Source organism: Nomia melanderi, chromosome 4, assembly GCF_051020985.1.
Source record: "Nomia melanderi isolate GNS246 chromosome 4, iyNomMela1, whole genome shotgun sequence".
NCBI lineage: Eukaryota > Metazoa > Arthropoda > Insecta > Hymenoptera > Halictidae > Nomia > Nomia melanderi.
In genome coordinates, this window is record NC_135002.1 from 11,532,011 (window position 1) to 11,552,567 (window position 20,557).

Here is a 20,557-nt window from a genome sequence, read left to right on the forward strand (position 1 = left end):
AGTTATAGAAATTTTCAAGAACACGCCTAACGATAAAAAATATGACTCTTAATATAATATGTTTTATTATGAAATTTCAAAATCACTGAATGCTTTTCAAACGGTACAATACAATCTCTTTTTATACATTTATACCATGTGAAATGACAAATTTCCTCGCCGACAATGACGTATATACAATTCAAATTATGGAACAGTTATAGCTCCATGAATTCGCAGTTAGATGTGTTCATTATCATACAGATCAGTGAGAGTGACAAGTGAAGACATATTAGAGCATTAAAAGGAATGAATGGTTTCATTTTCAGTGAATTTAAATATGTACACGGTTTTCATTTATGGCGAAAGCTATCAATATTTTAGACAAGTAGTGCGTTGGTACAGAGCAAGATTTATAACGCGTGTTTCTCTCTCGCTCTGAGTATAACGTTCGTTTTCTTAAACTTGATATTCGAATGTACGTCCTTGACATTGAGTACGACAATTTATTCTAATCAGTTTAAAATAGTTTGATACCTTTTTATCAGGAGTAATAACCAGCACGTGTCAATACAGTAATAATTATATACTTAATTTCGTATATCTCACAAAAAAAGAATAATCATGAAAAAAAACTTTTTCTATGAAAAAATGTTTATATAAAAAATATTAATATTCGTACGAAATGATATAATTTTGTTCCAGATATGTTATTGAAAATTACACAGTTACAGTAAATTGTAACACAAGTAAGTATAATATAATTACAAGTATAAATGCGTTTTAATTTTAAAAATTGGTTACAATTAATTGCAAATGATTACCTTGAAACTCTTATAAATAACAGTGGAAATGATATGCATAATGGATTGAATGTAAGTGTGTAAATACCTCGTTAAGAAATAAAAAAAAGGTACAAATACAGTCAAATTTTTTATGTTACAATTTAGTAGGCAGAATATTAAAAAAGGGTTCGATACTTAGCTTATGATTCTCATTAACATAAATGAAAAATATTAACATGGTTCTTAAAATTAACTCTTATTACTCATTAGTGTTCGATATCGGTGATGAGTCTATTCATAATCATATTTAACCATTAAATATACATTTTTGTAAATATTCGATACGTCTTCTTTCCATTTCAACACACAGGTCGTATTTGTGGATCGTAGATTGACGTACATTTTTCAATATTCCTTTTTCTGCCACGTATTGTACAATGAATTTTCCACTTACCGTCGTAAAGCGAGAATATTATTTATAGCATAATAAAATTTAAAAGGTTCAAATCGCCGCAATTAAAATATATGGCACGGAAGAAATATTTGAAAATGGAATTAGCCAAATTTAGTCATTAGCCATTCATTACTCGTTTCATTGAGTATTATAACCTTAAGTATCGGACCCTTTTTTTCATATCCTGTACAATACTCCCATGTCACAGAAATACAACAGTGTCTAGGTCTATTGTCACTTATAGTAGTCACCATAAATAATTTTTATTTAAATACATCTAATTATCAGAAGCGGGTTAAGCAATAGGCGAACCTAATAACGGCAACAGGCTTCGACTTCAGATAAATATTCAATAATTTTATCTTAACAAAAGGAATATTATTCATTAATATTTCGATATCAGCTATATTATATTTGAATTTCGTTTCCTGAATGATTAACGACTTACATTATGCAGATTTGTTTTCGTGAAGTTTCTTATTTTCAGTGACATTCTTGAAGATGATAGTTAATACGATAGTCAATTAAGATGACACTTAATACAATGACAAATTATGGAATCATCATTTTCATTTAACAACGACAATAAAACAATTTTTCTTTTCTTTAACTCTTTGAATTGAAAGGTTGCGGAGCAGAGCCATTTAAAATTCGTCATTACAAACTGTAAAATTTTGTCGTTAAATATATTATAACATTTATATCTATAATCGATAAAAAAACAGTAAAATACATCTATAACCTTTATTTTCATGCGCGTATTATTTATTTATACGTTAATATGTTTTTTCTATTAAAATTGCTTCGAGATGCTGGTAATGATAATGACAAAAAGCTTCGAGTGCAAAGAGTTAATACTTTGACGACAAGAATTTTAAGCGTTTTGTATGAATATTACTTATTCTTCGAGTGTTATAGCTGAAAGATGTTTCCTGTAAGCATATTCACCAGTCATTGTAACCTCAAAGGCATTAAGAATCTGAAATGTTGAAAAGACGCGGAAACCACGGTGTGAGGGTTAACGGATGTTCGCTCAGCCTGTTTCCGCCAGTGGTTTCCAATCGGACGTTCAAAGACTCAATTATACCGGTAACGAAACCGCAACCGATGCGACGCAGGCACAGGGCAAGACCGAACGAGATTTCGCTTATCCGATTCCGAGTTTCTCCGTGCGAGCATCTTCCAGGCTTGCCTTGATGGCCCTTCTCAGTTTACGTTCCTCAACAACCGGTTCTCGAGTGCATACTGGGTTAATTTATTTGACCCACCGACTACGCTCGCTTCCAATTAATTTCCATGGGCATTAAATAGGTATCCTTTTATACGCGCGCTGCCCTCGGCGAAATTCAGGACCTCGTCTCGGAACATTGCGCTATTAATAGCGGCGCAACGATTCTACGATTCCGTACCGCGGGTCACGGTAAGATTTCCCAACGACCCGCCCTACCCGGTGGCCACGAAACGCGCGTCTCCGTCAATGCGCGAGAAATGTTCCCACGCGTGCCGGCATTCCTTTCCCGACCCGCCTAAAACTCGGACTTTCGGCTGCCAAGGAGAAAGTCCTACTGAAAGTCGACTCTTATGTATCCTTACTTTTCATTAGGTTATCGATCGACTTTCCCGGCGGAAAATCTTTCGACCTGCGTCAAACCCTTATCTTACGATATCGTTTCAGACTTATGACGAAAGTTTTGAATTGAGTTTGAGAAATCTAAATGTTATTCCCTTTTCTTGGACACAAGTGAAATATTGCTTTTTTATTATACTCATCCCTCCGTTTATGCGGAATATCCAACGTGTATTCCTTTTACGGTAATGGAAATCGCGTAAATAGTATCGGTAAAAAAGAAAAGAAAATATCGGAAAGAAACGCTGGTATAAGCTTTAAACATATACATTTACTTCGCGTGGTGTAACACATTGTATAAGGAAAACGTAATAATACTTTTTTCGTGTGCCATAGAGTAGTACATTTCTTGTGAAAAGTAAATGTTTGATTCCTTTCGCGTACGATTGAAAGTATTTCTATTTGCAATGGGAAATCCCGGAAATATATTCAATAATAGATAAATGAATTAAATGTAATTGATATAAGTTGAAATAAGCAAAATGGCCCGCATACAATGTGTTGACGAAAAATAATAGTAATGACATTTCAGAAAACAAAAGTAAATTTTATTCGATGCCACTAACAGCGTTAGGATTTTCCTCGTAAATGGCGGTTTGGATGTGATAATCCTTAATCTCTGGAATAAACGTGTACATAGAATAACTATTAAATTCATATCTTTTTTTCAATGTATTATTAACGATATTGTTCAGCGCAGTTATGAAAGAAAACATAGGACAAGGGGTTAATGTCGGTTCGGATAACGCAGAACCGGTCTTCGCTGCGGGACAAAATATTTTCATCGACCCGAGGCCTCGGAGTCACTCGAAGAAGACCGGGACGGAGATTTTTCTATTGGTTCTTTGGAACCTTCGAGCCGGACACCCGCGAGAGAATATGGTCCGGATATTTTTGTTGGACGAAATATCCTGGCTGTCGAACCTGTTTGCTCCTACCTGTTCAGGTCTTGCCTTCGGACGGTGTGAACAGTCCCTAAAGGTATGCATACCCGATCCGTGAATGGATTCCTTGCGAGAAATGTGAGTAAGCCACAATGTTAGTCAGCGTCTCGACTTTACAATATCTTTGGTATTGGAAATACCACGTACGATATCAGATAGTGGATCTGATTGTTGGATATGAACAGCAGATTAATCTGTATACAGTGAAATCGGGACGTTGGTGAATGCAATGATTGTTTCGTTGATTTCGTTTGTTGAATCTTACTGACTTCTTAATCCCTTGCCTTATAATAAGTGTCAGACTTGTTTTGAATTGAATTCAACAAATTAATAACATAAATTAAATATTACTTGTCCATTATCAATCTGTAGAATTTGTAGTAAACGTAGACACAGAATAAATATAAGATTCTTTCCTTTTTCTACTAACTTATTAACGATAACATTGTTTTATCAAGTGAAGTTGAGAAATAAGTCATAGAGTATCTTATAAATTTAATTTGAAATAAAAATAAATTTCAGCATCCTAAATAAGATATTATAGAATTTATTACAATTAAACTAGTCTCTCCGATACAATTACAACAGACTGGTAATACATCAGACTTATATGAATTCTTATTTTGATAATAATCTCAACTGGGTTTTTAAGAATAATGAAACAGCAAGAGTTTATATTTTTCCTTATTCGTTGTAGAATTGATCTAAATTCTTCGTTCACGATAGTGTATTGTTTTAAACGAATATAATATGTTTTGTTCGTTGGTAAGTTATTAACACTACCGAGCGTTTAATGTGATTAATATATGACCCTTATGAAAATTATAAGAATAGATTTCTTTTGGTTTCTTTATGTATTCATCTAGTATTTAAAAGAAATTATTCATTTTTGAAATTATTTCGTATATTTAATACTTTTAAGATATCAATAATTGCGAAATAAAAAAACTGATAATCGTCAGTTTGTATTTTAATTAGAAATGTTATAATTATTGTGATTACTTTATAAGGTAATAATTATTTTGTAAGGTATACCATTCCGTGATTACTTTATGAGATAATTGAATTGCAGTAGATATCAAATAAAGAATGTGACAACCAACAATTAAGAAAGTAATCTATTACAAATTCGTTTATTGGTAGATGTTTTTCTAGTCAAGTGTATTACAAGGAAAAAATATATTTCAGGTAGTAATGAATCTTGTCTACAACGTCAGTACAATAAGAGTGAATCTCAGAATATCTTGTCAACTACGTGTAAACGATGATATCACGTCGCGAGATACTTCATCCATTGTTATAGAGAACTTCGTGAAGTTTTTAATCTCGATAGTTAATTGCGACCATTCATTAACAAGGGAACTCATGCAATAAGGTCTTTCTTAAGTCTTTATACACAGGAAACTGATTAGTGTATTCGTCTCGAAACTTTTGCATTGAAAAGTGTTATACGTATGAAATGTGAATATACTGATTGTTTTGAAGTTTTACACTATTTCATTTAACACAACAAGAATAATATAATGTTCATCAGCCCTTTGCATTCGAAATTTTTCACGGGAAATATGCAACATTTTCTGAATAGATATACACGACATTTTTAAAAGTAACTTAGCGAGAAATTACACATACATTAAGCAACAAAGTTATTTTATATCGATATTTTACATGAGTATGTTACAAAATTTTATACTTTTGCTGTATCAAATCAAGTGGCGTCTTAAAGTTACCTCTCGAATGCAAAGCGTTAAATATAGAGTTAACGTTTGAACATGCAAAAGTGTATACGCTTTTCAATAATATATTGATCGAGTTATGCAATTATCGTTTTTGTCATAATCTGAATATTGCGCACACAACAGTACTACTCGACAAAGTAGAAAATTTTTGTAAAAAATTGTTCACGATCCTGCCAGGATTCGAACCTGGAATCTTCTGATCCGTAGTCAGACGCGTTATCCGTTGCGCCACAGGACCACCCTTGGTACAATGATTTGTATCTTTCTACGAAAAGATTGCATAATTCAATGCAATTACATAAAATATTATTGAACTCGTTTTGATGAAACACATGTTACAAACATGTAATACGTTAACAAATAAAGCACGATTAACATGTGCACGCATATTGCAATATCAGTAAAATGCGAATCAGTGGACTAGTAGCGAAGTCACCAGTATAAAATTGATAATAGTAATCGCTACCTATTATTTTGACATAGTATTTTTTTTTTAAATATTTATTTCTGTTAAAAATTATAAGTTAGTTAACGTTTATTGAGAAAATAAATGTATTTCTTTTAAATGTTTTTATTTGGGACTTAAAGGGTTAAACGTAACACCGGATTGCTAATGTAATTGATGTTACATTATCTAACGCAATAGTGTGTAAGATAGAGCAGTTAAAAGACACGCCAACGCAACGAATATTGATCTAAGCACTTTTTACGCACTTCCTATGTTCTCGTTCCCTACATTACTTCCAGAAGGATATGTAATATCGATTGATTTCGAACCCTTCTGTTACAACGTAGCAGGATAAAAATGGCATTGCACAAATTTGTTAAATTTCAGATAGAAATACGATTTGGACAAATAAAAGATATATAAACGAATTGCAATGGATCGTTTTCCTGTCGTTATTCTTTTGATATTATCTTTGCAACGTGAATCGCAAATTCTTATTTTGTCTTACAATCTTATAATAATAATAAATAAAATGATCTTATAATGATATAATATAATAATCATGAAATAAATGATTTCATAAACTGTTGAAATGATAAATAAAAAGTTGGTGGTTTAAATAAATTTTCGATGGTAAAAGACAATTTTAAAATCTGCTGAATTTAATTGAAATGAAATTTAATTCGAATATTAACGATGATTGAAATCTAACTGTATATTTGATTACAAATTATTTTTGATAGTCGTTCACTGATATTAATCGACCCAATTGAAATTGAAATGGAGGTGATCACGGTGAGACCTAATTAACAATCACAGGAAATAACTTGCAATTGAATTAAGTTGCATTTTAATCGTCAGATCTAATACGTAATCAAATTACATTTTATCCACTTTATTCTAAGATAATGTGGATGGGCGTCGAGTTATCATGGCTAATTTGCTTATTTATACAATGATTCGTTTTAATGAACACACCATTAAATGAATGGTAATTGCAACTTTAAAATACATTATCATTCATTCGATAAAGTGAAATCATTTATGTGACTCATATAGAAAACAATTATCCTGTTAAGTTACGATTCTTTATATACGTTTAGATACGTACATTTTAAAAATTAAAGAAAACAGGAATTTACTTTCTTTACTGTAACTTGTCTTATTTTGAACATCGGATGTTCACTGAAGGTAACACAAATTGAACGTCGAAAATATTAACAAATTGAACATCTTAATACTTAAGCAATATTAAGATATTTACTCTATTGCATCCAATACATTGCAATTTAATATAAATACATAAAATCCGCACTTTCTTTAGATCTTAAATTAAATGAGAATATCAATTGTCAAACATAATTATACAATTTAATCAGCTTTAAAAAATGCGCTATAACAGTTTTCACTGTAAACTTTATTTCTACGTATTAGAGTCAACTGATAAAAGGAAGGTAAGTTTAGGTTCAAGTGAACAGTATCGTCGAATCTCAAGTGAGAACATGATCCAATGAAATTGATGTACGAGACGTTTTAAATAGAATGCAACATCAGATCATCTGTTGATAGTGCACGTGCTATGAAACAGATTCGGATGACAACGTTCTCTCGTTGATACATCTAACGTGGCAGACGTGTCGCAATAGGAACAATACATGCCCCGCTATTTGATACTCGTAAACGGATCGCGTTACCGAATTCGTGATGCTCGCGTAAGAAGTGTTCAAAGGTTTAATGGATTTCGTTAAGGATTCACTTGTATTATCCAATGGAACAAAACTTAATCACAGATAGCAATAATTTATCAGCGATGAATGCTGCCCATCGCAATATCGATATAAAATGGTGTTGAATTTCAAACGCGAAGTGATATGCGAACCTCGATATTTGCAATACGAAACATCTAGTAGACTGTGCAATATCGGACTCCATTTCGGGCAACTTCATTTCTTTTTATTCTTTTCGACACACGTGGACAATTCTTATGATTGCAATTTCAAATGCAATTAACACATTTGCATTGGAAAACAAAAATTCTCGTTTTTAAAAAATAAGCGTTGTTGTCGGGATACGAATGTGTTAATATACTAGATTGTATATTATATTATATATTAATTACAAAAGTAAGTATCGCAGTTTTAATACACATATGTTGAAATATGTTTATATCATTAAAATACCCCGTTTTATAGAAAAGTTTTAGCAAAAATTGTCCGATGCGAATGTATTAATATAATTTAATTCAAGTAATACACTGTCGGCTGGAATAGTGTATAGAACAATTATTTTAATAATTGTATAATCAGATACAGTGATTGCTCGTACATCAGGAAATTGCAGCCCCTTCAGAATGAAAAATGAATATTCCTGTTTTATTATAAATTTATATATATTTATCTAAAATCTGCCATACTTTATATTATATACTGTGTAGGCACGATCCGCGATTGATCAGGTATTATTTTATGATATAATTTTCAAGCTTATTCAATGAATCCTGGGCATCTAAGTTTTCACTTCGTATTCTTTTATTAAAACTGATTGTTTTTCAAGGTATAGATAAGTGATTAGATATGTCTATTCTTTCCTACAAACAAGTGTGCGTGTAATTTACACGGTTGCCATTTTGAATCTTTTCCTCGTTAAATGTATTTTATATAACGATAAAACATATTCAACTTTTATGTAAAATATGTATCATTTATTTGCAAAATATAAAACAAAAACTTGGAATTAGTCAAAATAATCGATCGACATTAGTTGTTAAAATCAAATTTTCATCGAATCCTATTATAGTTTGTTTAAAGTATTTAAAACCTTTGAGTTGTGTTTTATGTTAACTACATAATTTTCTAACTACATTTTAATGTACACTTGAAATAACTCGGTAAAACCAAGAAATTATTTTTCATCTTTCATACATTGCTATTACTAATTATTGTGGTAAAACTCTGAGTACAATAAGAGATTAGTAATGAATATTTAAACTTTTATAATTCAATAGAATCTGAAATCTGATCCAACTATACATAGGCATGTATAGTATAAGTAGCTGATCTTTTTATTGCTTTTAAATGAATACAGAACAAAAACTCTTTAAAGATTACGTAAATATCAAAATGCCTTCACGAATAATTTATTTGATTTGTGATATACGAGAATTAAAACATGCTATGCTAATATACTAGAAATAAAAAGAATGACAGATATGATACGTTTAAAATGAAGATTAAACACAATTATTTGTAATATAAACAACAGAATAATAGACCATGTTACTAGAAATTTTTCGATGAAACAAAAATTAACGGCTAGAAATCTCAGCAACCATCAATCACAGATTAAACAATACAAGACGACAGACTGCTTGAACGGTTTCTGCCCTCTGGTAAAGGAGCGAACTATACCAGTGAGAAAAGTCGTTGTCCTATCACAACTGCACGATCGTCCGAGCGGTTCGTTGAACGAGAAGGTTAAATTCGAAAGCGTAAAATTTGAAGTACAGCAAGGAAAATCCAACTGCAATATCGAAAAAAAACTCTCAACAAGAAAGAAGAATATTTTCAAAGCGTCGAAAATTCGCAATAACTCTCGAAACGCATGTTTGATGGCCATTTACCGAAAATCGTGTATATCATCGTTCGCAAGGAATCGTGGATTTCTCGTTCAGATACGCATGCGTACCGAACGGGGGGACCTGAACCGATAGGAGCCGAGCGTTGTCGAACACGGCCGATACCGGGCCAACTCGGCTGCGATCCGGAGCCGGCACGGCGGTTAAGCGACGAAAAGTGGGGTTAGGTCTTTAGTAGAGGGACGAGAGAGAGGACGAGTTTTCTCGGAGCGGTAAGTGGGGATAGAATCTCGGTGTGTGTAGCAGAAGCAAACGTATAGTTTCTCCGTTCCCGTGCAGGCTGTGTACGAGGGGTCGAAGCGAGACAAAAGAGCGCCGCGGTGGTCGAGAGCGAGAAAGAGAGAGGGAACTAGCGACTGTGGAACGGGCTAGAACGAGAGGTGGAGAAAAGGGACGAGTGGCTCGTGGAACGGCATGTCCTCGCGTGCTCGTGTCGTACAACGTTTCTGAACGCAGCCATTACGACAGAACCGCTCTCGGTGACGCTTTGCTGCTCTCGGTAGAGCCGTGCTCACGCGCGTAGTGATCGCGGAACGATCGGAACGGGACGCACGTGTTTTGCCGGAATTTCAACGAGGATTTCGGTGACGGAAGCGGTATATCTGTGAAAGGTGAACCAAAGAAAAAAGGGAAAAACCATAGCCCGACGACTGGCGTGCGAGCCGCACGATCTCTACGTAGCTGTTTTGTTTTCGTGCGTGTACGGAGGCCCGGAGACGCTTCTTGACGCGCGGCGTCACGTCGCGCGTACCCTTGATTGCCACCCTTCGATTTCGCACGGTCCAACCACCGGCCACAATCACGTAGACAATTTTTATAGCCATTGTTTTTCTAGTTGACGAATTTAAAACTATCCAAGTACCGAACGACAGCGGTTCACTATGTTTGACGTATTCGGCTCGGTGAAGGGACTGCTGAAGCTCGATGCTGTCTGCATCGACAACAATGTGTTCCGGTTGCACTACAAAGCCACCGTGATCATATTAATCGCGTTTTCGTTACTGGTCACCTCCAGACAGTATATCGGGGATCCGATAGACTGTATCGTGGACGAAATACCGCTTCACGTGATGGACACTTACTGCTGGATTTACTCGACGTTCACGATCCCGGACCGAACCGGCATCGTTGGCAAGGACCTAGTTCAACCCGGCGTGGCTACCCACGTCGAAGGCGAGGACGAGATCAAGTACCATAAATACTACCAGTGGGTGTGCTTCACGCTCTTCTTCCAGGCGATATTGTTCTACGTCCCCCGTTACCTATGGAAGACTTGGGAGGGTGGCAGAATTAAGATGCTCGTGTTGGACTTGAACTGTCCGGTAATGAGCGAGGATTGCAAGGTAGAGAGGAGGAAACTATTGGTCGATTATCTAGCGACGAACATGCACACGCAAAACTTTTATGCGTTCCGGTTCTTCCTGTGCGAGGCGCTCAACTTCGTCAACGTGGTCGGCCAGATCTACTTCATGGATTTCTTCCTGGACGGCGAATTTACCACCTATGGATCGGACGTGGTCAAGTTTACGGAAATGGAGCCGGAAGAGAGGATCGATCCGATGTCCCGGGTGTTCCCGAAGGTTACCAAATGCACTTTCCACAAATATGGTGCGTCCGGTACCGTACAGAAGTTTGACGGCCTATGCGTGCTGCCGTTGAACATCGTCAACGAGAAGATCTACGTATTCCTCTGGTTCTGGTTCATCATTCTGTCCGTGCTGAGCGGTCTGACGCTGGCCTATCGTGCCGCGGTGGTCGCCGGCCCGAAGCTTCGTCTGGTGCTGTTGCGCGCCCGCTCCCGCCTCTCCCGTCAAGAGCACATCGAGGCGATCGCTGAAATGTGCCAGATCGGCGACTGGTTCGTTCTTTATCAGCTCGGGAAAAATATAGACCCATTGGTTTACCAGCAGCTGGTCTCTGATCTTGCCGCGAAGCTACAGGGCAAAGAGTCCGTCTAGTTCACGCCGATCCTTTTTCTCGACTCCTATTTTTTCCGCTTGTTTTACACCCCGAAGCCTTTGCCTTTTAACCAGCCGAACCGAGCGTGTTACCGTTCACGACGGAAATCGAGGGTCCATTTTGCTTATCGCCGCGATCTACATAGCGCCGCCCAAGCATTCCAATGTCTTTTCGAAGTGATACATTTATCGTTATTTTCTTTCCTTTTCTTTTGGTTTTTTACGCTCGCGACGTATAAATTGTCCCTCGATGGTGCGCGAATACGTTTGCCGATTCGTAGGAAGGTGCCAAGCGAGAACCTATCGGAACATTCAAATTCGTTAGTCCGTATGGTTTTTTTCCTTTGTGCGAGTCACGTGTTCATTCCCTTTCGCATTTCGCCATCTTAGGAAAGCGCACGCGTGTATCGATAGCTAAAGGATCGCGGGGAGATCCTGGTCCTCGACCCCCCCCCCCCGGCGCTGCTCGCATCTACCGATTTCCTGGAATCTTCTTGCTTAGGGATCTAGCTTATAATTGAACTTTCTTTGTACTTTTCTATTCTTCTTTTTTTTTTCTCTTCGATTGTTCGTTATTCGTTGACTGTCACGGCGAAACGCGTCTTAACCCTTTGCCCTACGATATCAGACTCCTGGCGAAGATTTCAAATGGAACCGAACGAATGTAAATGTCATTTAATTCCTTCGATTCTGAATTAAATATTATTCTTTTATTGTAAATTGTAGTTCTTTAGAGTAAACCTTGAATAGAATGAGCGCGGCATCTTTTTCTTTTAGTAACGAATCGTGAACAATGAAATAGTTTTGTCGAGCGCAGTCGTAGAAATGATCATAGCGCAAGGGGTTAAAACTGTTCATTGCACGTACTAAGGAACAAAATTGAGAACAATAGCGTCCAATGTGAAAATTGATCGAGTGATCATCAAGCCGCGGCAAACGGGGATCTGGCGAGTCCCCTGCGGCATTCAATGCGTTAGAAAAACGAGAACGTTTGCTTTTGTTCGTTGGCGAATCGAAAACTCGACGTGCACGCGTTCGGTGTTCGCGATGAGCGACAGTGCTAAAACATGCTCGAAACGATTTGTCCGAAGATAACGGTCGGCACGGGTTAGCCGGCTTCCTTCCCCGTATGGCCGCGTGATATAATTTTTAATCCGGGTTTAACAAACGAAAGGACGAAGGAACGATTCGCTCTGCCGATCAATATCTCCGGACACGTCTCTCGTAGCATCCAAGCAGCAATGACGAGGAAAAATTTTGTGAAAGAGCTTAGTATTAAATTCCTCCGGAGTTGGTTCGGAGGCCTTTGTAGACTCTGATCGTGTGATAAAAATGGGGGACGACGTTCGTTTTCCTTTAGAGATTCTCCTTCCCGCGGCCCTTCGTTTCCAACAGCATTTTTTCCCCTTCCTGACGAGTTATTCTTCTGTTTCATGCTTCTTATGGATCTCTGTGACTCCACCGAAGAAGAAAGAGAAAGGTTTCACTCGATCCTGCTGGTTTTTGTAGAAATTCCAGCGTGTCTATTCTTCCTTGTCGGTAACAGATGCAGAAAGATTGTTAACTATTGTAATTCGCAGTATTGGTTTCGTGTACGATCTAATACGAACAATTTGTTGATCTAGCAGGGGCACATGCTGAAGCAAATAGTTCAAAGTCCATGATAAAAGTGAGATATTTATCAAGATACTAATAATTTACAATTGTTTCGGTGTAGATAAATTGTTTTCGTAAATGGGGACGTTATTTAATCTCTTTTAAAAGCAGTAATCAACGACTGGCAAGGAAAATTGTTTTTTTTTCGTTTTTTGGTGGATACGCAGTTTTCATACGATCCTGGATTGTATTATCCGTGAATCAGATAGTTATATGCGATAACTCGAGGATCGGGCTCTGCGAACTTCTTTTTTTTTGTTCTGAACTTCGTCGTTCTCCCAGAATCGTAATTTCATTGTCTTACCAGTTACATTTCATATTGTAGGCGTAGGAATTACATCTGTATATTGTAGACAGACTTATAAAATAGAAAATATAAATTTATTATATATATAAATATAAATATATATATATATATATATATACATAGACACGGATGATATATAGAAAGAAATAAATAATAATAAAAGCGAAAAAGAGAGGGAGAGAAAGAGAGAGAATGAGATAGAGAGTGAGAGAGAGAGAGAAAGAAAGAGAAAAAAAGAACGAGTGAATGTGTCTGAGAGCGAGAGTAAAAAAAAAGATAGACAGGTATACAGATTACAGTTTAGATTACTAAATTCTCTTAACGCGTCTGTGCTGAGTAATCTTTGCATTCTTAACGTGCGCACAATCATACATAAGTTTCTATCGAGGGACCACAAAATAACGAAAACAGAAGAAACGTACACATACGTATCCTACGCGTCGATTTCGAAATTTCGAAATTTCTGTCGACATGTCGCGTGATTGATGTAAAGGACCAAGTTAAAAAAGAAAACAAAACGATAATAAAACGTTTAGTTATAAATAGACTGTAGATGTTCACGGAAATTCTGATTTTTCTGGAACGTTTCTCTGATACACATATGTGATACACATATGACTTCATTTCAATATTCAATATTATTTTAGATCAATTATTATATCATTATATTGCATATTCTATATTAGATCATTGTTTCAATAATCCGAGCCGGAGCTCGCAAAAACAGAATCTTCTGTTATACACCTAGACGAAAGATTCTATATGAAGAAACGATTCGATATATAGAACGATTCGGAGTAAAATGATAATGTTATTTAGATACACTTTCTTGGGATACGTATTTAAACGTCTATTTAACGAACGTTTAACATTTGCAGTCTATCAATAAGAAAATGTAGATAGAAATGGGAAAAAGGAACTCACTTGCGTGCGAGCCTCTCCTTCACCATATCTATGATAATTCGCGAGAGATCCATGCTCAAAGTAAGACTGCCAAGTATAATCGAAACACTCCATATCGTGATTCTTGTATTTTGTATTTTTTATTTAGGATCGTCTACATGAATAGAATTTACAAACCTTTTCCCCAATTTACATTGTAACATTTTTGTTTTTCGTTTATTCTCCCCTCACCGCCCCTTATTCCAAGCCGGTCGCACTTCCTTCTTATCATTCGCTACTTACTCGCTTGATACTGTAATATGCCTCCTACATTCCTCATTTTTGCGTGTGTGTTTCTTCTACCTTATCTTTTTTTTATTTTGCAGCTACTAGTAATCGTAGTCGTTACATATTTAATTGTTAATCGGAACAGGTCGTTTCCGGCTCCCGGGAGCTTCCGTTCCAGCGTAAGATAGATCGCGTCGCTCAAAGATGATCCACTTCGAAAGTGACAGAATTGATGGAGGACCACGTTTAACCCTTTGCACTTGACGGAATTCTAATATGCGGAATAAATTGCATTAATATTAAATTAATGCAATTGATAATCGATAATGCATTAATCATGTTTCGCGTGATGTACCAATATGCGAGATATTTTGATAACATAGTTTTTATTCCTTAATGTACGTATGACTTCTGTTTAAGTTCAATCCGAAACATATCTATATCTCGTTAAAGAACGACGAATGTTTCCAGTGAAAAACTTTCGAGCGCAAAGGGTTAATTGAAACGCCTCCATTGACCTATGGATGCCAATTGCCAGAATGTTCTTGTTTCGTGAATTGTAACGTTTGTCGCGTGAAACTGCGTATTTTAAGGTCTATGGTGTGAAACCTACGATGGTAAATTTGTTGGAAATTAATAGAGGGAGAGAGAGAAAAAGGTTAAGAGTGACAAAAGGAATTGTAACCGATGGAGAAAAAGTGCCTATTTCGCGAGCATATCGCGGCCAATGCAACCCTACGAAATCTGTATTCGTAGATAGTGATAGAGTATCGTTGGTGCATCGGTCTAATGAATTTTCATGCTGATTAGGAGCAACATATATTTTACTATACACGCGAACTCGTACCATGCACGCGCCACAACGTACGTGCTTCCTTGCGCCTGTAGATGCGATATCGTATATATACATTTATATATAAATATATAAATCTATGTATATGTATAAACGTATATATGTACATACTATATTGATACGTATATACGGAGTGGAGCACGCGAATGGAAACCTGAATATTTCCATTGTCGGTAGATATATATGAAACGACTGTACGAGTCAAAGTGAACTCAAGAAGAGTACGCATACTGTATTGTAAACTGCTTCGGGTAGTCTAATTTTACTTGAAACAGTTGTTTTCGTATATATTTACAAATGCCATGGAGATATTTAGTTCGTATGCTCCACCCTGTATATAGTTATAGTATATATACGTATATATATATATATATACATGTAGTTATATTAACGACCCAGCTGGATGAGATTTGCTGGATGAACGAGTGATAATCGATTAATAATGACAATTTATGCGTTATCTATGCTCTATTGATAATACTGTTCTTTACTCGTTGATACTCGTAGTTATTAATTACAAATAAGGGAGCACAATTCCTGCGACAGAGCGTCACGAACGAAATTTTCGAATATATTCGTATGGTGAACCGCTTCTTGCGCGCTAGCAGAATAATCGAGATGGCAGTAGCCCAGCATTAATATTGTTCGGCGCGACGTTCACACGCCTTTGAAACACATTTTCTGTGGACTGATAAATACTGCCCAAGTATCCTATATTTTCGTACGAATGTTCTATTGTTAAATTGATGAAATAAACGTCAGCGAGTAATCGATCGTTACAACCGTTTTTTTCGGATCCACTTTCTTTCCCTCACGGTGTTCCAGTGTAGTCTGAAAATTTGTTGAAGTTCGATTTGAAATTTGAAATTTGATGGAAATCTTTATGATGAAGAATACTCGAATCGTTGGTTTGAAAGTTTGTACATTTCTTTATGTATACTTTAGATTTTATGTGATATTATCGATTTATTTCATATAAAAATGTTTGCGTTTTCCTTAAGTTCATATTATAGTTCTATTAACTATAATTCGATTAATTAATTATCATATTAATTAATTATCATATAAGTTCGGAGGTGTTTATTTTTTTGTCATGGTTTCTATATTTAAGACTTTTTTACAGTTAGGACGTTTGAATAAAACTATGGCAAGTGGAATTGGTAAGTAAAATTATAGCTCCAATTTTGTTGAATGTGCTGAAAATTGTTTTTATTTATATAGTTTTGTGTAAAGTACCTATACGAAGAATGTAATAAATCTGGTTAGATTTGATTCTTTATTACGTTATTAAATGACCAGTGGACCAAACAATTTTTTAAAGTACAGAAAATTTGAATATTTTCTACTTTATTGTTGAAAACATTTAAGTACATAATTTTATGTATAAGTATTTAGAAACATTTGAAGTTAACCCCACTACGGACTTCAGTTTACAATTTGAAGTATTATTGAAAGACTAGAAACATATTTACTCGTAACGATTTCCTTCTTGTTTCCTTAGATTCAAAAGTACTCCAAAAGATGACTCAATTGTGCAAGATTAAATAAACGTAACGGTACTAAACGAGTGAAAATTTGATCGAGTAGAAAAAGATCTAAAAAGCAAAGCAGAATTAGAAATAATTTACTAATTCATCTCTGTTAGCTTAAGTCTTCAGTGGGTTTTATATTACACTTGGCAGAGGGAGTAGAACGTGAAGTATTGAAAAAAAGTTTCATGAAGTTACAAGGTCCTTAATAATTTCATACAAATATTTCCAAGAAGCTTTCGTTTAACATACCTATATTTTATAAAACTTACGTTAAAAATATTAAATTGTATTTTCCAAAATAATTCTATATACATTATACTTATTAAATCGTTATTGTTCCTAGCAATTGTAATGTTCCCAATTTATGATAATGTTTATGAAATTATTTGTTTCTTTAACGACATACCTTATTATTCTTTAACATCCTGTATTCTCTCTAATAATAACAGTTATTTTAATCGCTGCTCTGTGTAAGCTCATTATACAGGTTATTTATAACGAAACTAATTACAAGTAAACTGCGGATGTTTTATCCGAACGTGTTGCATGACATTGAAACACAATACGCGTTTAGATATAACATTACAATCTATATCATCCAATTCTCTTAAGTACGTATAAAGGCTAACGATTCCCGATCGTAAATTATTGTTTTCGAACGTATCAAATTTCCTGAGAATCAGATAAATGGTACCTGCAATAGACTAATCCACCTATTTCCCGTTTCTCCAGACATGCGTTGAATAAGCTCAGATAAACGTTATATCGATTTCATTCCAGCATTTCCTTATCGTCCGGATAAGATCTAATGTGATTCTTTCATATTTCTACAGTCATAATGATTGCAAGAAGAAACCGATAATGTTTATGCAATCACTCGGATGGAGTTTTCAAGACAATTTTCATCGTAGCTTTATTAATCCTTTGCCCCGTGATTTACTTGTTAAATGTGACAAAACAACTTCATCCTTAATAATTTAGTAAAAAAAGAAAAGAATTTCATACTTATTCTGTGTCTAGATTTGCTACAAACATAAAAGATTGATAACAGACATATAACATTTAATTTATACTAAAAATAATTAATATTTAGATTGGTCGAATTCAATTAAAAATTTGCATCGCGAATTCTCATGTTATTATAAGAGGTTAAGAATTGATTAGATTGCTCTTGAATGAAAACTTAGGTTTCCTTTTTTAAATTAGATAAAGTATAAAATATGTTTTACGTATTATTATATGTATTTATAGAAACTTCTAGGTATTTGCATACAGCGGCCAATTTAATTTCCGTTTAATCCGGACCTTTCGTTCAACTTTAAACCGATGACCCTGCGCCATAGCGACCAGCACACATCGATGGAATTTATTAAATAGCCTAACGACCGCACGCGGCCACAGGGGTTCTTTGCACGTGCTCGTGCTCCGATTAGAGATTAACGATCAGTAAAACGAACCTCGACGCTTGTTCCAGGATATTCGAGGTCCAACCAATTTCAGATCCCTCAATCCGCGCTCCGCCGGGGGATACGAGCAAGATTATTCTCATTTCACTGATTAGTAACTCGACCGTGCAGCCTTAACGTCAACGCGTCGTGGAATCGGACTATTATCATCCCCACGAATTATCTAAATCGATCGTGCAATTGCTATCCCGAGGAATACATAGTGTTGTTGAGAAGTCAGTGAACAGGCAAATATTAACCCTTTGCGCTTTTACGTCATGCTGGAGATGACAATACAAATTTGTTATACTTTATTTGTGGTACTTTAAAAGTACCACACTTTAAAAAATTATACAAATTGAATCTTAAAATAATAATAATATATAAATAAAATAAATATAGAACGTTGAATTCTACCTGTAAATTACTTTAATTCATTTCCTTGAAAATAAATATAAGTTAACATTCATCAACATTGAAAATAAATCAAGTGCAAAGGGTTAATCCTACTTATATTAAGAGAGAGAATTGTTTTACTTGAATGTTTCACGTGTTAATACATTATACGAACTGTAATATTCAATTTTTAATTTTATAATTTTGCTGTGTCTGCTCCCGAGTGCAAAGGGTTATTTTGTAGAAAACATTTTCTTATAAGATATATTCTTACTGTGAATTGATTGCAAATTATTTTAATTATCAAAAACACCGTTTTTAAATTTTCAATTCAGTATAAGCACTACAGGAAAAATGTTCATTTGTTTTTGAAGAAAACGGTCCCACATAGAAAATAAAGGACCGGTTCATTTATGTATTTCTCGGGAATATTAACATTTTGATAGTTGGAGATTTAATGTAAATATTCTCATCATAGTACAGTTTTTCGCAGAGTAATTATGAGAAACATAGAAGTTATTATACCTTAAACGTTGGTCGTAAGGAAGAATATTATTACGATGCCGGCAGATAATCTCGAAAAGAGCGAAGTCACGTCTACGCGAGGCTGGCTGATAATCTAGCTAGTAAAGTCACGTATACGCGAAAAAGATTGTTAAAGAATTAAGTTACGGATGACTAAAAATTTAGTGTCAAAGGATCTATGTTCATGTGTACAATCTTCCTTAAGACAACATTTTCAAAACTATTTTATCATTTAGATAAAAGGAATTTGTGTACTTCTTTAAAATTATATTTTCCTTAGTACAACCACATATAACCATTTTAATGCTTAACCTTTCGTACTCGATAATATTTTTCATTCTAAATATTTTCTAATGGAAACATCTTGCATAAACGAAATGACAAAATTATTTTATTTCAATGTCTCATGTGTTGAGACATTACACAAATTGAATTCTAGTTTTTATAATTTTGCTGTTACGAATTAAATGACGACCAAGGGCCGCCTGTCGAGTACAATGGGTTAATAATGATTGCATTTTATTCAGATTTTATTGTTTTCATCGTCTGATAAAGTTTTCAATAGAAAAGTTGAATATCCGAATTCAAACAAAATTAGAACATTAATAATAAAAGAAAGAAGAACATTTAACTTTTCGTTGTGACCATTTACCTTGTTACACAAAATAATTCCGAAATCTAAAATCTTTTCATAATCCAGAATATAATTTCAGCTACTCCGTTAAATTCTATACTTCAAAGTTTGCCCAAAGATATAAGTACAGTTTACTTGGGAACATACTCGTGATATAACTATTAGTCCTAAAAAATGGAAGTGAAACAACGTCTTGGTTGCGTCGGATGGCAACGAATGGTGCGTTTCAGGTAAACGAGCGAGGAGAGAGTGGAACGTGAAGGAGGGATAGGTCTTATGGATTTTATGGCCCGTTCTAAAACCCAGATAACGGTTCTAGCCGGTCCCATGCATTCGAAGCGTGCTTCACGTTTCAAATTGCAGAGACAAAGCGTTTCAAGCTTACGAAATATCGTTTCTCATGCCCTTAGATTTCAAATATAATGCCTACGGCGCGTATAGTTACAGGAAGAATACTAACAAATCGAATAA

At 35.1% G+C, this 20,557-nt stretch overlaps 1 protein-coding gene and 1 non-coding gene across 2 annotated transcripts; one reads left to right on the forward strand and one right to left on the reverse strand.

The window, feature by feature from the left end:
- Window positions 1–5,693: 5,693 nt before the first annotated feature.
- Window positions 5,694–5,766, reverse strand: TRNAR-ACG (transfer RNA arginine (anticodon ACG)). The gene has a single exon. It is a non-coding gene; the product is annotated as a tRNA-Arg (tRNA).
- A 3,651-nt stretch (window positions 5,767–9,417) lies between these two features.
- On the forward strand, window positions 9,418–16,328 carry Inx2 (innexin 2). The gene is made up of 2 exons (XM_031972981.2): window positions 9,418–9,822; window positions 9,890–16,328. The coding sequence occupies exon 2, from the start codon at window positions 10,492–10,494 to the stop codon at window positions 11,566–11,568; it is 1,077 nt and encodes a 358-aa protein (XP_031828841.1). The 5' UTR covers window positions 9,418–9,822; window positions 9,890–10,491; the 3' UTR covers window positions 11,569–16,328.
- The last annotated feature ends 4,229 nt before the right edge of the window (window positions 16,329–20,557 follow it).

Excerpts from the sequence above, each read along its gene's own strand:
- Inx2 (XM_031972981.2), top strand. The coding sequence starts at position 10,492 with ATGTTTGACGTATTCGGCTCGGTGAAGGGACTGCTGAAGCTCGATGCT.